General features: G+C 39.2%; 1 protein-coding gene across 1 annotated transcript in view; it reads right to left on the minus strand.

Annotated features, from left to right (window-relative positions):
* AFF2 (ALF transcription elongation factor 2) overlaps positions 1-27,649 on the minus strand; it is a 254,917-nt gene that overhangs the window by 57,377 nt on the left and 169,891 nt on the right. Inside the window, exon 9 of the mRNA XM_075720780.1 lies at positions 17,176-17,213. Coding sequence (XP_075576895.1) covers positions 17,176-17,213 — 38 coding nt within the window. The remainder of the gene's footprint in view (positions 1-17,175; positions 17,214-27,649) is intronic.

Consider the following 27,649-nt stretch of genomic DNA (forward strand, 5'->3'; position numbering starts at 1 on the left):
AGTGCAGGCAGTATTTAGGTCTCTATACACCTGTACACGGGCAAATTAGGGAGAGGAACCGAGAAATTCACTGCAGAGGAAGACATGGGACAAAAGGAGTGGGGAATCCTTTACCCTGCAACCAAGACTTCTACAGCAGTGATTAAATGATCATTTGACTGTAGCACAAATATATGTTTTTAAAAAAATATTAAATGGTTCCTTTTAAAAGAGAAGCTGAAGTACATATGCTAGAGTGTATGTCCGGAACAGTCCTCTACATATATTATTAGATGCATCGATTTATTCTTGAAATGTGTGGATGAATTCTGGAGTATGTGCATGAGTGATGATATGATTGTATATGACTGCTGAGTGAAGTCTAGATGAATTGCTTGTTGATATTAAACAAATGAAGAAATTCCTCTAGCAATATGTGGAATAAGTGAAGACAATACTACTTAGAACTGACCTGGGTCAGCTTTTGCTTACACAACAATCTTGCATGGTCATTTCTAAGTCTAGCCTGATGTCTGACTTCTTTCTCTCTGCTTCCAGCCACTTCCATTTTTTTACTTTGTTTTTGCATCTCTGTCCCTCAGTGGTATAGGATCTGCACTACTCTCTTAAGTGTCACGTAGACTAGAAAGAAATTCGGGATTTTCCTCAATTCAATTTTCATGACAAAATAGGAGCATATAAAACTAAAGAATTGCCAGTGCTGCAAGAACATTGACAACGGGCAGTATTTCATGAAATTCATATGCGGTGGATTAGCAAATAGAGGATCAGAGCTGCAGAGCCTTTAATTGCTGGTGAGGGACTGTGAAATGTGTTGCATTGAGTTTTTTGTGCATTTTCGTGGCTTGCTAAATCAAAGTTTCACATATGTGCAAAAAAGCTGAAAAGTTCATACCCTCCAGGATCTTCAGAATCCCATAAGAAGTCCTGCAAGATGTGCAGCCATTTCAAGATTTTAAAGGGTTGATCCATTCTGGTAAGCTATCCATTATAGATCACATAAATTGCCCAAATCATCGTCAGTATTATATCTCATTTTTATTATAGATCTTGCAAGAAACATCTGTCAAGACTAAAGCCTAACTACTGTCACAGTAGCTATACAAGACATGGACATTTTAGAATACCATTAGCAGTCTGGATAAGAGAACAGGGAGTATGCTTGTTAAATTAGCAAATAACACCCGTTTGAGAAGGTGTGCAAGTAATTTGGAGGATTACAAAGGTTGGAATACAAAATCGTGATTAAGTGGACATAAGATCTGAAGAAACAGGATAAAATTCAGTGTGGACAAGTGCAAGGTACTACAGTTTATCAGGTAAATTCAACAGCAAAAATACAAGGTAGAGAATGACCAGTGAGGTAGTTTTCTAGAAAAAGATCTGATGGTTACAATGGGTTACACACTGAGCATCAGTCAATAGTATCAGGTGGTTGCAGAAAAGGCAACCATTCTCTTGGGATGAATAAATAGAATTGTAGCTTACAAAATATATGGCATAATTCTTCTGCCCTACATGACAGGTATGGCTTAAGCTAAAGTACCCGTTTACCCCAGATGGCTGTTGGCAAGCTGGGAAATAAAACTCTACATTTTGCATCCCTGCTTGTAAAACAAAACTGAGTTCTGCTTCTGAGGTGGTACAGGAAATCTGGCTATGTGTATCAAAGATGGGAACTACTGTCTGAAGCAGCAAGGTGCTTCTAGGTCTGTTCTATGGTATCCACACAGATGCTGAGGAAGATTTCTGCTGAACAGTCATTAGAAATTTTTCTCGTTAGCACCTAATATTTAGTTCTTTAGAAATGTTACTCTCATTGGTAGATACTGGCAAGGCAGTGTTCGTTTGCCTTGCTTTATTTAAAAACAAAAAAAGCCTTAGAAGCATACCTATATGCCCTAATGTCCTATAGGTTTGGCATACCTGTATCTAGGTATCCATACCTACCTGTCTGCCTGACTGTCCATCTGTCTGTCTATCTTTCTATCTTCATAGAGATCTATATAAATGAGACCTATACAGCTGGATACACTGGATATAGCAGCGTACAGTGTTTCTGTCACACGTCTAAAACTTTCACCTTACTTTTGCATCTCAGATCTTTTTTCACCAGATTAAAATTTGTGGTGCACTGAGATTTTTTTTTTTATTATTTTTTTTTGTCAACAGTTTTTACTGATTTTTAACACAGAGCACCTTGGGCTGTTTGTAGTCAAAGATGTCTTTGTCTTGTGCACATGCGGATTGTGTACACAACTACAGCGCTGCAGAAGGCACATTTCAGAACAGTCATTAAGGTACTGTATCCTCTGGGTCAGCTGAGAATAAACTCAAAGTAAAGTTGGCAAGAATTATTCTGTGATTTCCTCTGTGAAATATTTCAACAAGGTCTTTAAAGACTCAACCAAACATTCCCAAAGCAAATTAAGCAGATGACATTATCCTTCCCTCTTGACTTCATGCCCTGAAACACTGAATGGAGACATTGCCAGGGTCAGATTCCCAGCTTCAGTGAAGCTACAGTGACTGAAAATCAGTGCTTGTCAGCAGAATAAGAATAAACAACACTCTATCAAGGAGGGACTCAACATCCTGGTTTTGAGACACCACTTTACAAAGAAGCATACTATCTGTAACAGTAGGAAAGCAATTCGGACTACCAACCTGCAAACTTTGCTCAACATAATTCACATGTGAGTGTCGCTTTCTTCCTAAAGCCTTTGTCTGAATATACTGGCTGTCTTGTTTTAGGAAATCATACTGCAATTATGCTTCTTAAAATAACCAAAGACAGACAGACCATAAAAAGTTTACCTTTAAGATTAAAAAACTTTATGCAAATACACCGAGAGGAGATTGAACAATCCAAAATATACAATGTTATTTTTCTATGGCTATTCTAGATAAACATTAGCAATACACAGGCTACTTTTCAATGTTGGTATCAATATCAAAAGACTGGAAAATCTTAAAACACTGAAAGACCATCTGTGCATGCTAGCAACTGCCAAATTTGCAGCTGTGGTTTCTTCCTTGCTAATTCCATATTTTCCTGATAGATTAATGGGCACCATTTATCCAGAATAAATAAATGTGGAAGGCCCGCCTTCCCCCTTCACTGCGCCTCATCATTTTACTGATTTCCACCAGACCACTAAGCACATTAATGCAAGTAAGCCACTGTCTGGATTCAGAAATTATCACATTTGGTAGAGAAGGAATGCTTGGCATTGCCAGTTTCTTTACAGACTGAAAGTCCTTGAAGTTAAAACGAAATATATTCAGAGAACTCCAGACTACAAACAACACAGATAAACTGCAGTTGAAGGATTTTTCTTTCCTTTCCCTGACTTAAATGTAACCTATGTGCAGAAAAGCATAGATATTTCACACATACTGCTCCTGATTCACCATGTGCATTTGTCTTGTTATTTCTTTTGAGAGGCATGTCAGACACATATATTTAGACTTCCAGCTTGCTAATTTATGCCAGCTAGTGTAAAATTATAGGGTTGAGAATAAAGTTGCAGAATCAAACCTTTATATGTGCTTTGAAGGAAAATTTTCTACTATATACAGTATGACTCCCACAATCCACAATTTGCTAATCTTTCCACTTAGTAATTTGCATTCCTGCATGCACACACATGCATTCACAAACATACATACTTCACAGGTTTAATAAGAGGACCATATTTCAATAAGCTCTCATACGATTCAGATTACACTGATTTGTGTAAAACGTGTTACTGTAGCTGTGCTACCACATATCTAATAGTGTGTTTAATCTACAAAAGTCTAACTACATATATCCAACACATTATCTGCCACTTGGATGATTTCATTGTGTGTTCATGGGGTGCTAATTGCAAATTTGGAATGCAAATAGTACATAATCTTGTTAAACACATTTCTTTAAGAGGAAGAGATATGCCTCTGCTGCATGTCTGCTGTCCCCATTCACTGTAGCTCCAGGTTTTGCTAAGAGGTATAAGCTGATAAAGCCTGTTGGTGCATTTGCTGACATATCTTATCCTGAATGACATTATCATGGCATATTATATTAAAAAAAAAAAATAATTGCTGAGGACTGGGCATCCCATTGGCAAGACATGAGCATGCCACATGCCAAGAGAAGCATGCACTCTATAGATTTGTAGGAGCAAGGCAGAGGATTGCTGCTGTGCAAGCTCTGACAGGGATAGCTGTTAAAGTTCTTTGCTACTTTCTTAATAGACTCTGTTGCCTCTCCTTCCTTGCAAATACACTTTAGGTTAAAAACAAAGCCTGTAAATTCCTCTAAGTGAAGCACAAATGAGAAGTATAAACTCCCTAATCCTAAGAGACAGAGAAGGAAGGTAGAGCCGCGCAGGTTCACCTTCAGCCCAAAAAACTAGCAGATGAGACATTTTGGTTATATTTTCTACTAAGCAGTCTCCCACTACTTAAAACGTTATTGTTTCTAGTGAGCTAAATCAGCAATAAGAAGTTAAATTAACCTAAAAGAAAAGACTCCAAAAAATCAAGCAAAAAATCTAATCTCCTCTCCAAGATGCTTTTCTGGATCTTATTTTTTTTTTCTAAATACAGACAAGAAGAGGTAGTCCTATTCTTTATCTGTTCCAGACAGCTTTTGAAAGCCTGGACTTCATTGGAAAACCTTCTGTTTTTTCTCCATTGCTTGAAACACTCTGTGCTGATTTTATTTCCTATTTGCTTAATTTTTGCATCTATAAAATGATTGGGTTTGATGCAATTTCTTTCTATTTACATCAGCACGATGAGCAAAGTCAATCATATATATCCATAAATTCATAAGAATATTAAATACAAACTTTAATTATTACTTAAGTAATAAACTCTGAGATTACTTAAGTGAAAGCTTAATGGGGCTTAGTGGGACTTAAGCAGATGATGAAGTATTTTCTGAAACAGGGTTATTTCCTGAAGACCATTTACGGCTTTTACAACCCTGACTGGGTCTAAAGTGACAAGCACCAAGCTATAACATTTAAGAAGTTGAAGAAATAATATATTCACAGCCTTAGAAACACAGTGACTGCACCTGCTTGTTCATGCACATAGTGGCAATGTCATCATTTTGAAGGGAACTGGTTATTCACTTAAACAAATATATCAAGGGCTAGGAAGAGGAGGAAAAAAATCCAACAACCCAGAAGGCAGTTTAAAAAAAAATTAGAATCTGTCAAAAAACCATGGAAGTCCTAGGTTATAGCTTATCCAAGATTTTATGGAGGGAAAAAAGCTTGACTCCTTTCAGCCAATACTGTTTACAGTTGCTGCAATGAAAATTCTAATTTTGTGCTCTAATGAACACAAAACGATCCATAGTCAACCTTGGCAAAACTTATAATGACTGTGTAATTGAAGTGACTTTGTCACATTAAAAAAATATTTCACAAAATTGTAGGAAACTGCCAAGAAATAAAACTATGGGATGGGCAGTCTTGGATATGTGCTAGAGACAGCCATATCATCTTTGCTGCTTGGTAAATGTTGGGCTTATAAAGCTGTGAGACATTCATCTGCAGTCGCTCTTACAGCATATAAAGACTAATTGTGAATTACAGCAAGTGCTTCATCTTGAACGTGTGACCCAGAATTTACTTTTTAAAACCACTGCTTGTGCTGTTACACTATCTGGCACAACCCGTATGTGTGGGAGGTGCTATACGGTAAGCTGCCAAGTGAATCTCAATGTACAGGTTCTGTGACACAGGTGGACCTTCAAAGAGTGCCTCCGTTTTGGAAATCTTATGGAGAAGGGGCACCAAAGAGAGAACTGAGATCGTAGCCCTTTGAGGATGATATAGCTTCAAGCACTGGCATGGGTAGAAGATTCTCCAAGACGCCAGATTTCTCCAGAAATGTTCCTGACAGAAGCGGCAGACGCTTGACTTGCAGGCTCACGCTCACCATGATGCACATTCTGGGCTGTTTACAGCTGGAGGTTCTCCCCTGCCTTCCCTATACCCTGGCCTCCAGGAGGGCCCACGCCTTCATTCTCCAGTGGGCAAAGCACTTGGCTCCCTCCATCTGCCTGCACAGGCGCCTCGGCCCTGCCCAGCGACGGGGGCTGAGCCGATGCAGAGAAGGTCAGTACCAGGAAAGGAGCAGTCTGTGTCAGCGAAGCACAGTAGTATTTAACAGCTGCTGTGCTGAAATACAGAGGGATCAATTAATACCTGAAATCCAAATTCTCCTCTGATATCACTCCGCTTACAGAGAACTTGGCTTTAAATATAGTTTTGGTTTCAAATATGACTGAACAAATATTTTGTATTTACTTAGCACAACAATGGCTTCAGCCAGCACCTGGGGTAAGTCCTGTAGAGAATGCTAATACCATCCCCAAACACAGTACTAAAGCTTTTTTTCTGAGCATTCCTGAATGGTCTGGGGATTGGGCACCTAAGTGTCTTTAGGAGAAATAAATAAATAATCTCTCCCCATTTTCTCTGTGGTAAGAATTTTTCCAGAGATCAGTATTTCAGAAGACTTTTCACAGCGCTCTTTCACTTGAAAGACAAATCCGATTCGACATGAAGTTCCATTACGAAGAAACTGTTACATGTGATGACACTGGTTATTGAAAATTGAAATGAAGTGAGAGGAAGCTAACACCAACTTGTATGAAATTCTGCTGTCTCTGAATGACACAGGGAACTCAATATATCTAATCATCAAAGTGAAGCCCATTGGGAACCGAACTACAGTTGTATTGCAGAAGGTTGCTACTTGATTGCTAGACCCAAAAGTGCTAAGCCATATGCCACTTATTTCTGTGTCTAAATAGCTTACTATGATTGATACTGAGGGTGGCTCTCCTCTTCACAGTGAAACAATCACGAAGACAACAGGAATTAGGAAAGAGAGCATACAGATTATTTTTTACAATCCTAATTTTTAACCCTGTCAGTTCCTGGAGCTTAATGTAATTTATTCTTTAGTAAATTCAGTCCACGCTCTTTTTTTTTTTCCCTGGCAGAACACTAGCTTTTGCAGAGACCTTAGCTTGCAAGCTGCATTCAGCATTTTTTTCTCTCGCTACTGTTGGTGTGTGGCCAGATGAGCCTGATTATAAGGGCTCGGTGTTGGCCTTGAGTGTAAAAAATTTTCCGGCTTTCTTTAGAAAGAGTTTTTTCCACCGTCCTTGTGCCAATCTCCTTGATTTTTCTTCCTCGCTCATCTGTCTCTCTGAATCAGCCTTTCCGCAGCGCTCCTCCAGACTCCCCACACTCAAAGTCGCTCCAAGGTCAGTGGAGGGCCCTCGTACGCGGGCGCTCCACGTGTCCCTCCTCCCAGCTGGAGGCAAAACACGCTCTGTTTACAATATGCTCACTTTCCACTTGACAAGGCCTGGAAGCCGTTGCATATATCGGAACTTAGGTCCCATAGTCAGAGAGAGCGCAACGCTGTCAAGATATGGCCCGCTTCTACAATTAAAGAGCCAGCAAACTGGCAGGGTCGGATGGATGAGCCGATACTTGAACACACATTACATCTGTAATGTGAGAGTTACACGACTCAATACAGCCTCGACATACGACGCAAAACAAAAATCGGCTCCGACATTACAAGCACCCCTGCTCCAACTATGCTAATCTCTTCTTTCATCCATGATCTTTGCAAGTCACATAGCGTTACGCTAAAGTGTTCTGCACTTAAAGGAGTATCTGCGGCTTCCCTGCCACTATTAATAAAAATATTTAATGCTCTTGTTAGGAGGCGCAATTTGATTACTGAACTGTTATCCAACAAATCCTGAGAACAATTCAAAGTAAATTTCCCTAATATGTCTATTTTTCTATCCTGCCAGAAGGGTTGCTAATGAATTTGCTGCTTGAATGCACAGACAGATTGGGAACTATAACTGTGCTGGCCTGGGCAACATGGCACTGGCACCAAAAACCTATTTGTACCCATGCAAAGTTCCCTCTAGAGTATGTCTCTCATCCAGAGGTGATTTTCCAATAAAATCAGCCTCGATTATTGCAAGCGCAGGAGCAATCCCTGAGGGAGTATATCAGGCAATTCAATACTAGGAAATGTTGTACTAGGCAAAATTAACCTTGTAGCAGTGTTATTTCCTGAAACATTATCTAGCTTTTGCCTTTCTTTCGTATTCATCGATCCTAAATGACTGGGTTTTTTTTTTTCTACTTCTCTCACTTAGCACAAGATCATTATTTTTTTTTTTATTTGTATCTAAAAAAAAAAAAAGCTTGAAAGACACCTGTTTTATTTCACTTACTCACTGCCAAAGTAAAGGACTGTTTGCTGTATGGCAGGCACTTGGTTTTGGATATATAAAAGGTGATAGCAAGGAGGCCCACCTTTATTCTGCCCTATTTTCATGACCCTGCAAGGAAGAGGAAACCTACTAGATATATTACCATGAGGCCACAAGCCAGAAAGAGCAAGGGAACTTCATTCTCCCCTCTCACACCAACGTAAAACTGGGAGAAATGTCAGTGAAACTAGTGGAGTTTTGCAGTCCAAAAGAGAGCAGACACAAGCCTACGGATTTCAAAGGTACTGTTGACAGCCTCAGTTAAATCCCACTGCCTGGTAGCTTTATTGACTGCCTCTTACCAGGCTCTCCAAGGCAGGGAGACTCATCTGGAGACTGTCTAGCACATGCTAGAACCTAAATAAACCATATAGTCACATATGTACACTAACACTACTTGCAAGTTTTGCTCTGGTTATTTATCTTCCAGCAGCACAAAAATGGCATAACAGTGAAATGCAGGGGTACGAGACCTGAAGCCAGCTGTACTGAAACCAGCAGAACAGGTACTCCTGTTTATACCAGGCTCAGGCCTTTTCTTCAATTTTGCTAGCATTTGTCGCTTGGTTGCAATATCTTAATTGCTCAGAAGCACATTTGTAAAGCATTAATTTAGAAAAGATCACAGGTAGTTAGAAAACAGCTGTTACTTAATACAATGCCCAAAGCAAACACTTAGAATAAATGTTTTAATAAATGCTAAGTAACCTAAAATTAAAAATAATAACCCAAAAGACAAACATAAAATCTGAAATGGTCACAACCACTGCATGAGTGAGGAGAGAACGGGTACTCCTTTGATCAACAGCAGATAGGTGTTAAAACTGGAAAAAAAATATTGACCTTAACTAACTTTTTTTCTGTCAAAAGAAGGAATCAGGCAAAAAAAGGGGTTTTTTGGCTCAAACTTTCACTTTTTCGCAACTTTAAAAAATGGACCTAATTTAATCTTGACAAGCTGCGTCGCAATGAAGGTGTAAAAATGTTGTTTTGAAAAATAACAGAAGTGACCCAGTTAAAATTAAAATACTTATTTTTGTCCAGCTGCAGGAATCCTAGCAAATTTTTACACAAATGCATTATTGGCTTTGGTCAACTGGCATATACATGTCTCTCTAAACAAAAATACACAAAAGAGAAGGTTTCTGTAGCTGTCTGAAGTTCTGTGATGGCTACTGAGCAACCTGCCTGGCTTAGCAGCTGAGGGGCGCCTCATGGCTGGATACAGCCAGCGGTGCTTGGTATTGATGGTGCGTGCTCAGATTTGTAAGAGATTAGATGAATGAGCTCTCAGAGTCTGTTCGTCTCATTGTCTTGTAAGCAAACATTGTGCACTACACAGGACGTGTGGTAATTTAACCATCTACTATAAATTATACAATCAAGTCGGAAGCATTTCACTATAAAAATGTATCGCGCCCATTTGAAAAATGTGTGTTCTCTCTAGGTACCTGTTGTAGTGGTAGCTGAAAACCTTAATAAACACAAACTATTTTATATTTCAGGACTTAGCCAATGTGACTCATTTGTACAGTTTTAAGTCCAAACAAACTGCTAGTCAACTAAATTATAACTTATTACCACAGGCTACAGACTTTTAATACATTCTGTGGTTGGAACAGGACTGATTTACTGTTTTGGGACCTGCCAGTAGTTATCATGCATCATTTCCCTAGAAATAAAAATAGCCCTACTGTGGTTATCCTTTGGACTGATAAAAATATATCTAACAAGATGTGTCAAAGGGACAAATTCAGAAAATAAAGGTAAAATATTAAATAGACTTATTATTTTATGTCTAAAGTACTACATCTTCCAGCTGCCACGATGACTTTGGAATAAAGCAAAAGGTACTGCAAAAAGGAAAAAAAGATCTAAAGGAGCAATTGAGTTCTGATAAAACCACATGGGGATAGCTGAATTGTCAGAGCTTTACAAGAGTCAAAATTTACATAAAAATCAGTATTTAGGGATTAATGTGATATCATCAAAAAGGATTTAATATGTGCGGTTCTTTGCAAACAGTTTAAAAGCGGCAGTTCTATAATCCATTTCCAACACTAACCTTTAACTTGTAAGAGTAAAATAATCCTTCGCAACATTTCTAGAGTTCACATTCTGCTGAGGAAACGTAGCCCCCGAAATAAAACTCATTGGAAACCAACAGTAGCATATGCGTACTGGTTTTCATAGTGATACTCCAGGTGCCGACCCTGCTGCTAGTATTGCATGTCTGTACGGACTCTACCACGTGGCCCAACTTGCAGAAGCAGTGGCATTCGGGGTTTTGTGAATTTTTGGATGGACTTTATTGCTGGTGTAATAAATTGATCCCATTGACTGAACTCTGCACCTGTGTAGATGCCTAAGTGGACAGCCTAGGAGGATCAGGGGCTAAAGAACATTGTCTATAATTGCCTGTAAGCAGGCTTTCTCCTGGATTTCTACTGGGGATTTGAGCGCTTTCGCATGCTAGACTTAAAGTATTAAAACATAAATATGAATGGATTTCTGTGAGAAATGAATATGGGCAGGCAGTTTAGGCACTACATTGTAATGGATTTTTAGAACTAATTGAATTGGTGCTGGCTGATTTAGTAGTTCACCAGAAATAGTCTGAGGAGAAACAACGGGAAGGAAGGTTTAGAAGCAGAGATTAAGAGGTGGTGGTGTGGAAATTGCTTGGGAGTTTTACTGAGAATGGAGTTATAGCAGGTTTGGGCTTTTTGTTTCTTTAAAAATGGTTTAAGTCCTTTCGCAAATGTCCTTTAGGTACACATACACAGATGCCCATAGGTACCTATGGTCCATAGGTGCCTATGTATACATGTATGTACAAACATATGCACATCCGTATATGTATAGATGGCCATCCTCCCATACAATTACCCATGAATGGGAAGCTTTTTCAACCTAGATGTGACACACTTTTTTTTCTTCTTTTTTTTTAAATACAGGACAGGAGATATCCTGCAGGGGAAGAGCTGATCATGTGTACCAAGGGTACACTGCCCCTTTTGTACCCCTGTTGGTTACAAGTGCCTGATTTCACTGGTTAAAAACAAACCAACCTTCAGACCTAGCCCACTGGCCTGCACTTTTGCCAACGGGAGCAAAAGATCTGTTTATGGTTACTGCTATTACAGCATACATTAACTGACCCTCGGAGTCTGACCTGCTTGCCCTCCCGCTTAGCGAGTCAATAAGAAAATCCTCTGGCTCTGCATGACTTGCTTAGACCTCAGACCTTCCATGCAGAATAAGGTCTATCCAGGGAGCAAAAAACAAGGTGCCACTCCAGCTGGTAAAACAAAGATATTTTTAAAGTGCAGTCAGTAGAAACAGTCACTCCTATTCCATGTATAATCAAGGATGAAAAGGCCACGAAAAATACCACTGCGCTTTGCAAATGAGAGGTCAATTGAAATGTCAAGATATCAAATGTTAATGGATTGCATTTCCAATGATGGTTGGGACAGAAAACCATACCAAGTCAAGTTAGATGCCCTTCTGAGGAGAAGATGAGTTTTATGGCAGGAAAAGACAATAAACACCAGAAGTCTTTCTGGTTAACACACTTGTGGCTGATGGAAAACAAATATATTTTGAAAATATAAAAGCAGTGGGATTTTAACACAAACTATAATCCCAAAACATGTATCTGGAAGTCATTAAATCTACAGCAAATTTAAGCATATGCAGGTGTTTGGGGAAAATGCCATTGCTTTCTATTGAAGATTTTTAAAGGGACTATAAAAGAAGAGATTATAAAGGACACTCAAGGAAGGCAATGTTTTCTTCCCTGAAGCAAGAAGTCAATTCCAATATTCTCACAGTTCTACAGCAGTTCGTGGACTACATGGACCACTCTTAAAAGCATTCCTTTTCCATTTTAAAAATCTAATTTCTCTCTTACAAAACTGTTGTATTTTGTAGTGCTGGATGACATCAGGTTTTAGCCAAATCATTCTTTCACCTGCCCACATTTTCCCAAGGAATCCATTTGGCCATTTTCGTAAATGACTGTAATCTGAGGCGTTTGTTTGGAGTGACACTATAGCCAGTCCTTAGTCTGAAGGGCATTGCTATGCAAAGAACTCATCTCTTTAATCTGGAAAACAGTGAAAAGAAACTAGTTATCTTCCTAACCACTGTCTCTGCCTGACTAGTAGACACACAGCCTTCCTTTCCCAATTGCAGGGAGACTTGCCTTGTGTCTGTATTAGCTTACTGGTGGGCTCATGCACTTAGAAGGAAAACAGCATTATTAGTGGCTTTTGAGTAGGAAGACTGCTTGGTCTATATGACAGAGATATGTAATATCAGGAATGAAGAACAGTGAGTAATCATTTGCTCTTTTGCATAAGAATAACTACTTGTGTGGATTCCAGTGAACATATGAGGAAAAGGGTTTAAAACAAACAAAAGATGGGATTTTTTCACACACTATGGTGCCCAATGCCACTGGATGTTGTGGGGACAAGGAGTATAAACAGACTTAAAAAGAGATTTTGCACAGCGGATAAGTCCATTGGTACCTCCTAAACACAGGATGTGCGGTTATGGAAGTGTAAAAAGCTGTGTGCAGGAAGGTGGGAGGACACTCCCCATGCAGGATGCCTCTGTAATTGCTGTTCTTCTTCCCCCGCCTTCTGCCACTGGCAGAAATAAAGCACTGGGTCGGTTGACCTTCAGTCTACTTTAATGTGCAGGCTGCCAAGCCAAGCATATTTGTACTTGCGAGTGATGCCTAAGCCTGACTGTGCCTGGATCTGAGGGGATCCTGCAGCTCAGCCCGCTCATAAAAGACAAGCGATGTGGTCCAAGTCAACATGAACATGATTCCTCTAGGCTCTGTGCTGACGTGGGCTCTCTTTGCCTACCTAAGTCTGGAAAAAAATCTGAGAAGAGTGATCATCAGTTGGGTTTCAGAACAAAGCTGCTCTTGAATTTTAATGATATTGCTCTTCTCCCCCGCTTTCATCAAACCACAGGGTATATGGAAGAGTATTTCCTCTGGATGTGTCCTAATTCAAAACCATTTATCATGTAACAGCTCTTTAGAAATCGTAAACCCTCCACAGGGTAAACTTGTTTAAGTCATGTTACCCCTTTCAGACTCAGGGATAGGAACAGCATGATATGGACCAGCAAGTAAGTAAGAAAGTATCTAGGACTTTGCATCCAGGAAATCTCTTTTCTACTACAGACTCTCAATGTAAATATGGATAAAACCAACGGGAGAAAGCAAGTACTCCTTAAATGACAAGGGCAGGAGAGGATAAATAAGTTAAATGTAATGGATTCTGCAGTTATGGGGGCCACCTTCATGCCACATACAGACAGAAAAGGGTCTTACATTTCTGGAAAAGTAACCGCACTGTTTCCACCAAAAAAAAAAAAAAAAAAAAAAAAAAAAAAATCAGTTCTGCAGACACAGAGACTGCTTAGCTATTTTCTGTGTGCTTATTTATAGTAATATTACATCAGATGATGCTGATACATAAAGATGAGTTCCTATGGATATGTTGTGTCTTGCAGTGCTACAAGCAACATGGAATTGAGACCAAGCCTTCTGAAGGAGCCAGATGCCACCTGCAACTAACTTGGCCATCAGGAAGTTCACACCAGTTAGTCTAGACACTTGGACATTAAGAAACTAGCTGCTTGGCTGCCTTACTGAACTGTAGTAAGGAAACATCCTTGGTTTTTTCCCTCCATAAGTGTTAAGTGCTGGAGGGATTCAAAAGAACAAAAAAGAACAGTAAACTTCCTCCTGAACATTAAACCAGCAACATTAATAAACTGAGCAATGAAAAGTAAATAGACCATTTCTACAGAAATCTTCGTCATGCTCCTAAACTAATGTGTTAAATAGTGGCACTGTCCAAGGACTCTATATAAACCATAGCCTTTCAAAGGAGTGATTTCTGATTCCAGTTTTGGGACACAGGAACTATGTCAGCACAATGTAAAAACAAGGAAATTTTTTATGCTAATGACAACGGCGAATATTTTATATATATATTTATATATGTTAAAAAAATATATATTGTAACAGATGTCAAATGCAGTTAGATTCAACTCAACTTATTAGTGCATGGCTTTTAGCCAAAAGCAATTCACATTTGCAGAAGCGTACTATCACATATGTCTTAATAACAGAAATGTGTTTTTAAAAATGTATGTGATAAGTCACATATGGTAGAAGGAATCTGTACAGCTTTCAGCCCTTATGACAATGGAAGCTACTAACTTTATTTTGCATAGCTGAAGAACATTAAAATTCAAGTGAAATTCTCTTTGACATTTGAGAGCTACAAAAGCAATGACTAAAAGCTAGGCAAAAGCTAGGCAAGCCTGAGCTCCACTAAGTGTGGTTGTGACGCTTGTATAAATGCAATCCATACCTACTACTGCTATCTTAAAGACACTATTTTTACTTTTGCCCTGAGAGGTAATATTTTAGCATACAATCATAACTGTATACAGATACCTTAAATAGTTACATGTCACTGAAAAATTCTAGGCAGATTTTTCAGCTGTTTTGTTATGCAGAGTGTAATTAATATGTATAATGGGTTCTCTAGGGTACTAATTGAGGCTGCCACCATGAACATAGTCAAAGAGAAGTTAAACAACCAGTTGGGGGAAACATGACAGGATGAAATATGCACATGTAGGTGGAAAGAGCGAGACTGTCCATCTGGCCTTCTTCCATTCTAAAATGTTACACTTACTCAAGTCCCATGAAAGAATGTCCTGGTTTCAGCTGGGATAGAGTTAGTTTTCTTCCTAGTGGCGGGCATAGTGCTGTGTTGTGGATTTAGGATGAGAAGAATGCTGATAACACATTGATGTTTTAGTTGTTGCTAAGTAGTGCTGATGCTACTCAAGGACTTTTCAGCTTCCCATGCTCTGCCAGGTGCACAAGAAACTGGGAGGGGGCACAGCCAGGCCAGCTGACCCAAACTGCCCAAAGGGCTATTCCATACCATATGGTGTCATGCTCAGTATAGAAACTGGGGGGGGTTGGCTGAGGGACAGCGATCGCCGCTCGGGGTCTGGCTGGGCATCGGTCGGTGGGTGGTGAGCAATTGCATTGTGCATCACCTGCTTTGTATATTCTTTTATCATCATCATGATTATTATTACTTTCTCTTCCTCTGCTGTCCTATTAAACTGCCTTTATCACAACCCACAGGTTTTACTTTTCTTTTTCAATTCTCTCCCCCATCCCATGGGGGGGCGGGGAGGGTGAGCAAGCGGCTGTGTGATGCTTAGTTGCCGACTGGGGTTAAACCATGATAAGGAATTATTTAACCTAAATTGCCCCCCCCCCCCCAATCTTTCTGGTGGATTAATTGGGCATCAGTGTCACATACATGCTGTTTAATGACTGCAAGGCTCAATATCTCTGTTATATGTGGGAAAACTCAATTCAGTTGAGCCATTCCTGAGAATTTGACTCAAAATACTAAAAAAGAAAAGTGAATGAATGATAAATGATTATTTTGGAGTTGTTCCCCAGGACTCTCATCACCTTGCAGCTCCTGGATCCTCTAGAATGTGAGATGAAAACACAGCTCATTTCACACTCTCTATTAAACAACTACCAGCTAACAATGACTTTAATTCAGCTTGCACTGAATTTGAACTAGCCCTATAGGCAAGAAAGGTCCCTTGTCTTATTAGAAGTTTCATGTGCTATCAGGTCCCTGCTGGATCCTATTTCTAATTTTTATCAGATTGAATGAAACATAAAGAGGGAGCAATTTATGACTATCTTGCATCTTGCCTAATCACTCCAAGGAGTGTTCATACACATTTTGTGTTCACTTTATAAGGTGTAAATGACTATACATGATGGAAGCCAAGTGAGAAGTAGAACTGTATTCTTTTGTTATGTGTGCTAAAACACAATGATTTGTGAGTCCTGTCAGTGCATGTTCTTACAAATACAAAACCACTCCAGTCCAAAAGCCAGCATGATCAGCAAACTACTATAAAAACAAGAACATTTCCTCTGTCTGTAACAGGAATATACAGTTACTGGGACTTAGCTAAACTGCAATGATCACCTACTGAAGCTAAAAATATGTGTTTTATTGGTACATAAGAGCCCATTAAGACTGGAGTATTCATTATTTAAAAAGAATCACTGATTGCTGGTAGCTTTAACTGAAAATGCCTTTTCTCAAAGAGCCAGCACATCTATATAGCAACTTTCTTAATTCAATGATATATGGTTGAGTGTTGCCGCTAGTGCCCTAAGATTTAAGAACTTCTCATAAAATGCCCTGGAAATTGCTCCCTAGTAGCTTGCTCATCCTTCACAGAGCCCTACTGTAAAGAGCAGAAACATACATGTGTGTATGGTGTGAGAGAGACAGACACACAGAGTGAGAAAGAGCTCTTAATCAACAGGATGGCAAAGCCTTGATACATAGGTGCAAAATATTCCCATGTGTCTAGAAATCATCTGGCACATTCCTAGTTATTTCCCCCCTGTCAGACCTTCTCAAGGATTGCAATTAAAAATCATAATCTTTTTAGCATGTACAAACCTCCCCAAGGCTAGGAGCGCTATGTATTGAGCATGACTGTGATATTATTTGGCAGCTATTCATAGACAACACATTAATTTATGGAAACTGGATGAAACTTGGGGAATGCAATCACTAGGGACACATTGAAAGCTTTCCTCAATGATATTGACTTTTTTATAGCTATGATTAGGGGCAACTTGAATTCTATTATCCCTTTCATCGCCCTTCTTACTGTCCTAGTCTTTTTAGTGATTGTGTACAACAACTTCGTTAAACTTGCAATTCCAAACGGATGTAAAAATAACTTACTTTACAGGAACGTTTCTCAATTTTGTCTTTTCAGCAGCCTGTAAACAGAAGAGGGGTGGGGGAAACAAACAATTAAGCAACAAACCAAAGCACAACCAAGCCGCAAGCAAACAACCCGTGGATGCTCTTCAGAAGCGCGCACCCAGGCAGCCCGCCCCAGCCGGGGCAGAGGGCTGCAGGAGTGGACCCTTCCAGGGAGATAGCACTACGGGTTTTAAATACGTCTGCCCCAGTTTGTGATATCAGTGTGGTTTGTTTATTTTTAATGGTCATGAGTGTTTAGAACCGCTCATTCAGGGTGATTACTTCATTTCCTGCTCTGAGGTCTGGCCCCTTTGTCACAAGCTATCTGTCCATATCTGGAATAAGAACAGCAACAGGAAAAAAAAAGGGAAGAACGGACTCCGTTTCCAAAACAGTTTTTATTCACCAACAACAGAAAAGGGCAAGGGATGACCAAATGTTCAGATCAATTTCCTCTTGTGAAACCTTTGAGAAAACACACTCCAAATCATCTACATGAGTAAATCTTTGGGCCTCTCGGCCCGCACCACCTCAGACATGGAGCCTGGTTCCAGTTTATTGCTGAACCCATTGATCTGTGTACAGTCCATTTATCATTCATGAAAAGAGCCCGTGATCTTCACAGTATATTAGAAGAAACAACTCAGATCATCTGTCAACGGCCCTCTTATTTCTGTTTCCCTCTCCACGGGGATTTCATCTCCTTCGATTCTTCTTGAATTAAAATGTTGCTAAGCAACACAGCTGGGGGCACCGATGGCAGAGCCGCGCCAGTCTATCACACTGGTTAAGCTGCTCAAGATTTTAGTGGAGATTTTTTTTTTAATGCTTCTGTGGCATAATTATGTAATCTGAACCAACCTTGCATCCCCCATCTGATTTTTTTCAGAATAGGTAAATAACATTTGAACGCAAGAGGGCTTGAAATATCACCTTCAGATAAGCTAGTGTTGTCGTATCATTTCAGAGAATTCCTCCTAGCATTTGCAGAACCAGACTGTAATAGATTTAAATGTGGAAAGCGGTCAGATGGTTAGTGAGATTACAAGCACGGATAGCGGTGAAAGGCAGAATTAAGACAACTGATCCATAAACCTATTATAGTAAGGAAAGTTTTAGTGCTTAATTACCTTCAGAGGTATTTTTATAAAGCCTACCAAAATTGAAGAGAAGGGTTTTGGTGAGGAACTTTAACCTCTGCTATGCTTAGGGATGGGAATAAAATGGTTCCCACATAGGAACTGCTAATATTAGTGGTCCTGAAAAATGCTCACATAAGCCCTTGAGGAATTAAATCCTTCATGAAAAAACCTCTGGGACCTGCACAACTGGGTTCCAAATTTTGCCGGAATGAGTTTTCCTTTGGGCTCTACAATGGGGCCAGTTTTTCAAAATACCTGCTGTTTTGGCACTTTTGCCTCCAATCATAGCAAAGATAAAATCTGTGTTTAAATCCATGGAAATCCCTAATAATGAGTTTAAAATCTGGGAGAAAAAATTAGCGCTTGTGAGAGCTGAGATGGGGCAACAGTAATCCTCCGGGCTGGCTCCCAGTATGTGAAGAATGTGTTTGTTTCATTTGGATTATATTTTCCATCTAAAGAATAAATCAATGAATGCATGATAGGAAACAATTATAGTAATTGTACAGTAGGGTTGCTAAATAAAACAGTTAAACCTCAGGAAATGCTAAACTTAAGATTGCACAAGTAAGTGTTACAGACCCAAACCTAATTATGTCCTCTCAAACAAGCCTATGATGAAATGGGGTCCCTGCCTCATTAGTGAGATAACGTGAGTTGTGCCTTTTTCCAATGATACGCTCCCAAATCTCCCTTTTTTGGCTGCCACGTGCAAATGCAGAGTCAGAAGCATGTTATTAAGAAATCTTTTTGAGTAATAAACTACATGTGACAACACACAAATGCTTCATTTAAAATGGATTAAAACACCATCAAAAATGGCATTTCAGTTTCTCAAGCCTCCCACTAAATGCCAAGTTTCAGTCCCATCCTGCAGGGAACTAAAATTATTTTTAAAGCTCGTAAACAGCCTTCCACAATGGCAGAAGTTTTTTTGACTGTACAGTGATATTTTGCTTGACCCTTCTATATACCAAATAGCTGGACTATAACAATTCTGAGTTCAAGCATGTGAAACTTGCATCTAAATCAGTCTTTTTTCCCCTGAATTATTCAAAAATCACTACACAAAAACTTATATCAAAATACAGATAAAGAAAAGAAAACAGAAGAGTGTAGAATGTCTAGGATCACAAGTAAATAATAATAATGCAGTAGATTCTAATACAAAGTAAAGCAGAAGATATTCTGGAGAGCATGTGCGTGATGGTGTGAGCTAAACTGTTTACATGAAAGATTAAAGAAGATGAAGATATTTCAGGGAGTGAGAACTGGCAATGTCAAAGTCATAGAATATTAAAGAGCAGAGTCTAAACTGGATGTTTGATTTTTGACTACTTTGCTGTGTCGATGGCAACTGTTTACTCTGAAAGAAAAGTGTTAGCTTTAGAAAGAAAGAATTATAGACATATTTTATTTCCTTGGACTATGAACATTCTAGCACATATCTTTCCTTAGGTTTTTACATGGAGAATTTCCACATTTTTTTCCCTTTGTTAATGGGAGAAGGCACTTTCCTAACTCCATGTGCTGGAGGGACAGTGTCTTTCACACACATGCTCACTCATACAGAGTTTTAAACAAATATTGCAAATGCTCAGGATAATCTAGGTGTGTGCCTAGTTTAATGTTGGATGACCAAGCAACTGGTCATTTCTTATTACAAATGATTCAGTTTGCTTCTGAGTGGGACCATGGTGATGTTAAACACAGCACAGAACACGTCAGGGATCCCATCTAAGAAAGAAATGCAGGATCTGGCCTTCTGCTTTTATTTGTCTTGTAGGTGTTGCTCATTCATTTTTCAAAGCTTATTTGTTGTGTTATCATGAGCATGCCCAGTGGCAGAAGATAAAGGAAGGCAAAATCAAAGTGACATTGAGTAACTCTACACATTAAGCTTTGATGCAGAAACATATTGTTTGAAAATATTTGGTGTGCAGCAGGTCCGTCAATTAGAGCGAATTATTTTTCTCTGATCAGGAAGAATGCAATCTTGTTTTAGGCAGGTTTCTTTGAAATGTACGTCTTTTATATAACTTCATTATAGGAAAATACTTCTTCCAAATTACTTTTTTTCCAGGCTGCTTAGCTATTGACTCAAATTGTCTGTGTTGAGTAGTTCTCTCTGCTTTGATAATTAACTTTTGATCATTACTGAATTTAGCAGCTCTAGTCAGATGTGTTCATATCCATCCTCCTCAACTATTTCAGTGTTCATCGCCTTTAATCTTTGAACAAAATGATCTCATTGAGCCTCCATCAGCCTTGCTACTCAGTTAATAATTCCTGTTTCTCATCTTCATGACTGAGTTTGATTTGTTTTAGACTTGATGAGAGCTTTTGATTATTAATTTAAGATATTTCAAAGACAAACATGTTTTAAGAGTTATTTTTTTTTCTTATATTCCTAGGCCTTTACAAATAAGAAACTGGTTTTAACCCCACAATGATTCCTAAACTTCATGTATTAAAAGTACTAAATAGAAACAGAGCAGGTAGGAGGTCCCTAAACCATGATACATGTGCCCTGAGTGGGAGATGACGCTGCAAAAGATTGGAATGAAATTGGACTGGTATAATGTAATATTCAATGGGTATTAGGAGAATTACATCATGGGACCTTTGCTAATTTTGAGCTTGAAAACATGCATTAAAATAATTTAGAATGATTAGAAAATGGAAGCCAGAGTGAACTAGACAATCATTCCACTTTAATTTGTAATTTCCTTCTGATTTTTTTTTTTACAATTATGGCCTTTCCATAATTGTGCCTCTGCTCTCTAAGACCTTATTTCAACAGCTGACTCTAGTGTTGAATAAGAAGGAAGAAAATGAAGAATACATGAAAAGCAGTAAGATACAGAGGATCATTCGTCAGAGAGTATTTGCCCAGTGATGCTTTCCCATGACTTTTATAACTGTGAATGACCCCTACCTCTTATGTTGCATTACACCTGATTTAGGTCCTAGTTGTTTTAGCATTAGTTCAAGAATCACCCATAAACTTATTTTGTTCACAGGTATTTAACTATTGCACAAAAGATTAAAGATGTGAATAAGCACAAACTACTTCTAAATTGTGCACAAGGACTGCAAAATGTGAAAAATGATGCTTTTCTTCATCACTGTCAATTCCCAGACTGGCTTTTGGATAGAAAGAACCAGAAAAAGAACTCCAGTCAGTACAACTTTCCTACATCACAAAGACCTGAGAAGAATGAACTGACAAGAGACTGGCTTAAAAATGTCAAAGTAAAATAATTGGCATCTGCAGAAGGCAAATTAGATTTTTGGTCAAGTGTTATAGGAGAAGTGTCTGCTATTCAAAGGAAATATATATTTTCCATTGCATAACTGAAAATCCAGGATTTTCAGGGAAAAGTGTTTGATTTCAAGAAAGTGAGATTCGACAAAAAGTGTTTTTTAAGAATGCCTCCTCACCCTCTTGATTCAGAAGCACTGAAGCTACCTAAAAAGGCAATTGCCGAGCCTCAGAGTCTCTTAGGGTGATACAGATGGCACTTCATGCCATCAAACATGTTGGCAGAAGAAGGAAGGCCTTCATGCTTTAACTTTTTCCATGAGCTGCTGCAAATCTAACTCAGGTTAATCTCCCAGTTTCTAACCAGCTCTGTACACTTGGGTGAATAGTTAGGTGACTCAACACAAGTAAGTTTACAACCCACCATGCTGTTCTCCTGTCCTGTAGGTATAGAAGAGACTCCTTGGAGACCCAATTCAACAACCCAATAAATCCAAAAGAAACTTTCCACATTAGTTGTTATATTTATAGTTTTATATATATATATATATCTTTCTCTTCATAGATTGTAATTTGTCTTGGAAGTTATACCATGCTCTTATTTATACAGAATGCCTTACCTATGATCCTAAGTAATGAACCAAAACCTGCTACTTGTCGACTGCACTGTATTGTGCTGATTCTGTAATGATAAGTTGGTGGTAACCACAACTTTCTGTGGAGGAGGGGAAGATTGTGTGCAGCAAACAGACCATCCAGAATTGTGCTGGGAATCAGAAAGCCCAAAGCCGAGGGCTGAAGGATGAGTATGTGATGATAGATGCATAAATACGTGTGTTGTGTTCCTTTTTTTTTTTTTTTTCTTATTTACTTCATTGTTACACTCTCCTCTACCTGTCCCCTAATGTCAACAGAGGAGATTGTATTTCTTTCTTGCTAATTGCCTTTGATGTGAAGTTGGCAACCTTGTATTTGAGATTCTGTGTGTGATGTTCCGGGTCAGTCTCACCTCGAGGACAAAAAGCCCAGCGTTACCATATCTAGGACCAAAAACAATGGAGAAGATACTCTCCTCATCACGTTGTATTTTTTAAAAATTAGTATTTTTCCTTCAGAAGCCAAACACGTGGGATGGATCAGCTAAGATCCATTTTTTGAAATATCAAGTCACCAAGCATGTGGTATCTACAAATCAGAATGGTTCATTGAACTCTCACTGTGTATGAACCACAGAAAGCTTCTCATCATTGCTTTGAGCAATGCAGCAACCTTCATGGCTTCACAGAGAGATGCTCAAAATACTTGAAATACTGGAAATTTAATTTCAATTGGTGCAATGGAGGCTGGGTAAAATGAAAAACAGAGTTTAAGTGACCAAATCTAAACCAGTCTGTCTGTGGGTTAGAAGTCACCTTCATCCTTGATATAAGTGAACTACTTTTAATTGAGCAACAACACAGATATATTTGGGCTTCTGTCAGCATGTTTTCCCAGGTCCCTAAGTTTCCATCAGGCCAATGTTGGAAATCAAACTAAGGAAGCGTGCAATGAAAAACATGGCCACTTCCCATTCCTGAAGGACTATTCTGTATTTTTTTAAAAAATGGAGAAAAAAGCTACACACACTGAGTCTGTATTACACTCTGAGGAGTGCTTGTTGCTTGTGTAGACATACCTGAGCTGGTTTTAAATCAGCTAACGTGCGTACTATGAACATTGCTGCTTTTGTCGCACAGGCTTCAGTTTAGACAGTGACTTTGGTGAACTTCACAATACAAACTGTTATGGCTATCTGTCAGTGAACGGACTTATTTAAAAAATAACTCACATAGCATGTATTTTAGGACTTTAGTACCAATGTACCTTGACAGAAGAGGTTTGAAACAGTGCCTTCCTACCCCAATTATTTTGATATACGCTGGATTCTTTCAAAAATGCTTTTGATGGGAAGTTGCTAATTGTACAAATTTTGACTCCTGCATCCAACAAAGGAGAAACTGTAATATGACATTACAAATTCTACTGATTCTACTTTTGTAGTCCTACAAAACATTGTCAAGTTGCTTTACAAGTGTTAATCAATGTCTTGTGAAGTCTAGTAGATTTAAACGCTCTGACAATACCAATTGACTTGGTCACTGCAGAGTTCTATGGCAGAGAACAGAATTCCTGGCTATAACTAGGCCTGATTTTTCATAAGAATTGTTTTATTTGGAAAACAAATATGCAGTCCTGGTAACAGAAGAAGTTGGGAAAATTGTACTGAATGGTCCATGTTTAAGAAAAAATTTCTAAATTGAAATTCTGGTTTGAAACGTCATTTCCTAGCAAATAATTTGTTACAAATTCATTACAAATGACCTAGGTTTAGTGGATGATAATCCTATTGTGAAAATATAAAACATCTAGCTAGGAATAAAACTCAGTATTTGTCGTCATATTATTTACTGATGATTTTTCTAAAATGTGTGCTTGGTTCAACCCTCCAGATGGCTAATGAATCAAAAAAATCCATTATCTGTTGGGTTTACTCCATAGCCACATTTCAACATGTTTAATCACGTGGTTAAAAACCTTGAGGAGGCAAAAGAAACGGAGAAAAGGTCAAGAAACACTTATAAGAGAAACAAAAAGTCTTCTCTAAACTTCCCTGAAGAAATAAGCAGTAAAAGGCCAGATTCAAAGAATATCCTGTGACCTCATTGTGCAGCTGCAGACAGTCTCCATAACCTGTGTATTCCTCAGTTTCCCAGTTCTAACAGAAGGAGAGTAATTCTTTGCATCTCTATCCCTGAAACTTACCTGAACAGTGCTGATATATTGAGGTTTTACAATGAGGCGTACATTTAGCGTGCAATGTCCGATTGTTACTTTTGCAATGTTCACATGAGTTATAACTTGCTGCGTCAAAATGGAAAGGAGAATTGGCAGACATCTCGGAAACAGACCTTTGTACCCATGCTCATCTGCAGTTTATGCCCTTAGACTTCCCTTTGTGGCAAAGGCCTTTACCTCATTCCTTCAGGAGTCCAACCTATCCTTAGCCTCTTCCCTACTCTAAATCAATGAATAGTTCCCTAGACTTGAGAAGCAAAGGGCAGAGTCAAAGAGTACCAACAGTGGCAGTGCTGGGAAGATGTGAATTGATGTTGCTATTGTTCATGCCACCCATTTATTTCCTGTGCAGGACTAAAGACTTTAAGGATTTTAACTTATACTGAACATTACATCTCTACTGCATGTTAAATCTATTACAAACAGGCAGCAGAGGTAACAGAGGTAAACACACATGAAATAACTCTTTGCTGACCTTGGTCTGGTTTAGTACATTGCTCAGATGACTTAGCCAATTACTAAACTGCACAGCTCCAAAAATTACACCTAATAGTATTGCCATGGAATTGGTAATTTTGTAAAGCAGGCATGCTCTCTGTGAGAGCACCCTGCCCAAATCAATTGCACTGTCACACTGCGGTCCTGACCTGTCCCTATGAGCAGGCAGAAGCTCTGCTCTGGGAAGATTAATCCTGCCAGCACCGAACGGAGCGCCTCCAACCCCGGCAAACCTTGCAGAATTCATTGTAAGAAAAATTAAGGTGTTTAGTTCTCATTACTGTTCTCTTTCTGGAATACCTCCAGGGGAGATCAACTTTCACTTCTTCTCCCCTTATTCTGGCTGACAGAAGCTAATTACTGGATTTATCATGCCCTTTTCATCACCTACTTTATACTCATTCTGGCCACCTACGAGTCCCTCCTTCAGACTTCTGCACCCCCCTCCCCCGCCCCCAGTCTCAAAGCTAGCACTAGCACTATCCTCTACGGGTGTAAAAAACTCCCAAGAATTTAGATTTTGAAGTTTGCAGACGGTTGCTTGGGCTTTTACAAAAGAGCGACAATGCAGATGGCCAGCCTAAGAAAGCCAGACACTTTCTTTACCAAAATGCTTCACAAGGCATTCATGATAAAAATCACACTCTCCTCTTGAGGAGAAAAGGGAGATAAATGTTTCCTATGTGGTCGGATTAGCGAGTGTTGAGCACTGAGATGGCCTGCAGATATTACAGACTTCAGATTTATTTTTATAGGACAGTACGGTCAAGTCTGGCTTTTCTCTTAACAACAACAATGCTGGTGTCAATCAATTATCTCACCTGCTGCTGCCTCTGCTTGCTGCCAAAACAATACAGGGCTTTTGCATAAGTGGCATACATAGCAAGAGGCCCCGGGGAAATATATTTTTCTTCCATGCTTATAATAAAGACTCCTTTACAAAAAAATGTGTGCACAAGCATGCACACGCACAAAGTACATGACCCATGCTGTGGACTGAAAGCTGCGTCTCCTTCCTCCCTCCCACCCCAAAAAAGCTGGCAGATCTCCAGCATCTGGTCCTTACAGCTGTACTGAGGAACAACCGGCCTTTCCACCTCTATTTAATTAGTGACGGAGGCATCAGGTCTTTTTAAAGCTTCTCCTTCAGGTGAATGGTGTCTTACGGTATGGCTGACAGAGCCTGGCTGCTTCAGGCTGGTGGCATGAAAAACTAAACCCAAGAGAAGCATCTATTTAAGAGAGCACTGAGGGGCTATGAAGTGCCTGCTTACTTGTAGGGAAGTGAGGGGAGGACTTCTTGCAGCTGTATTTATTCATCTTTTCAAGTAGGGCATTTCATTCCCCCTTTGTTAGGGCTGCCTGCCTGCCAGTACTTTCTTTGCCTGTATTATTTTCTCCGCTGCGATGGAGGGTTTTTGGGACACTGAGCTGCCACTGCGTACTAGGCAACCCATGGAAAACACAAGTCGGTGGGAGGGACGGGGCTCCTCCAGCTCCTGTGCTGCCCCAGAGCCCAGTTAAGAGCATGGGTGCAACCTGGAGGGGCAAACGTTGTTGTTGATCTGTAGCACTGTGCACTCTACAGCAACCATTTGTCCCGAGGGCTGTATTAATCCCCTTCCTCACTGATGGATGACCTCCACAATAACAACATGTGCGGAAACAATTACATGAGATTCTGTGAATTTGAACAAGTTAAAAGCTTTTGATAACACTGTGTATTTTAGTGGTGTGCCGTGTTTTTCACTCATAACTGCAGCAAGCTCAGCCCAGATCTCAGAGTGGTTACTGAAAGCTTCTGCTGATAATAAACAAATATACGATACGAACCTACGTCATTACCATGTGAATTATGACCTTAGACATGTCAGCCCTCAAATCTCTTATTACCAAAGATTTGTCTAACGGAAGCTGGAGTATTCATTTTACACAGTTGATGATATATGGTTGTTCCAGCTGGTGTTGTACAGAATAAAATAATTTGAATATCAATTAAAATGGACTGAGGTAGCAAGAAGAGACATATCTTCACAAAAGGATTTTTCATGGTTATAGACTGACAAGGTTGGAGAATGACTGTATTACCCTAATAGCTTCTGTTTTCATTAATGGCTTAATGAAAACACTTCTCTACAATTATAAAACATGACTGTGGATCTTAAACACTGGAATGTGGATTCTTTATCAAAACACATGCTGCTGTGGCTACAACGATGCTGCATCACTCTGGGATTTCAATGGAACCCAATGACAGATAAACTGTTTACCTAAAAGACTCTATGAAAGTTATTTTGCACCTAGTTTCATCCTAATCCATCTGATTTTTCTATAGCTTTGACAAGATGACCTCTCTCACTGTGTGTGCAGTATTGATGTCATTTCTGAAGAGTTGTTCTTCAGCCTTTCTGCTGCTAACAAAGTAAATGGAAATGTAGAGAAACCTTGGGGAGGTAAACAGCTTGTTCAGGATCCAGCGAAAAAACAGGAAAAATTACAACAGGAAAGGGTATATGTTGTTACAAGGAAAGCGGTCGCTGTTCCACTTTAAAAGGTGTTTACATGATATGATGAAGGCATACTGTGTCTTAGAATTTCATAAATTTTAAAAGATTTAACTTGAATAAAGGCTTTGACAGCTTAGTATGCATTATAAGAATTCAAAGCTCAGCCTATGGCCAATCACCTTTTTAGACACAGCTACAAAGTC

Source organism: Pelecanus crispus, chromosome 13 (assembly GCF_030463565.1).
Source record: "Pelecanus crispus isolate bPelCri1 chromosome 13, bPelCri1.pri, whole genome shotgun sequence".
NCBI classification, from domain to species: domain Eukaryota; kingdom Metazoa; phylum Chordata; class Aves; order Pelecaniformes; family Pelecanidae; genus Pelecanus; species Pelecanus crispus.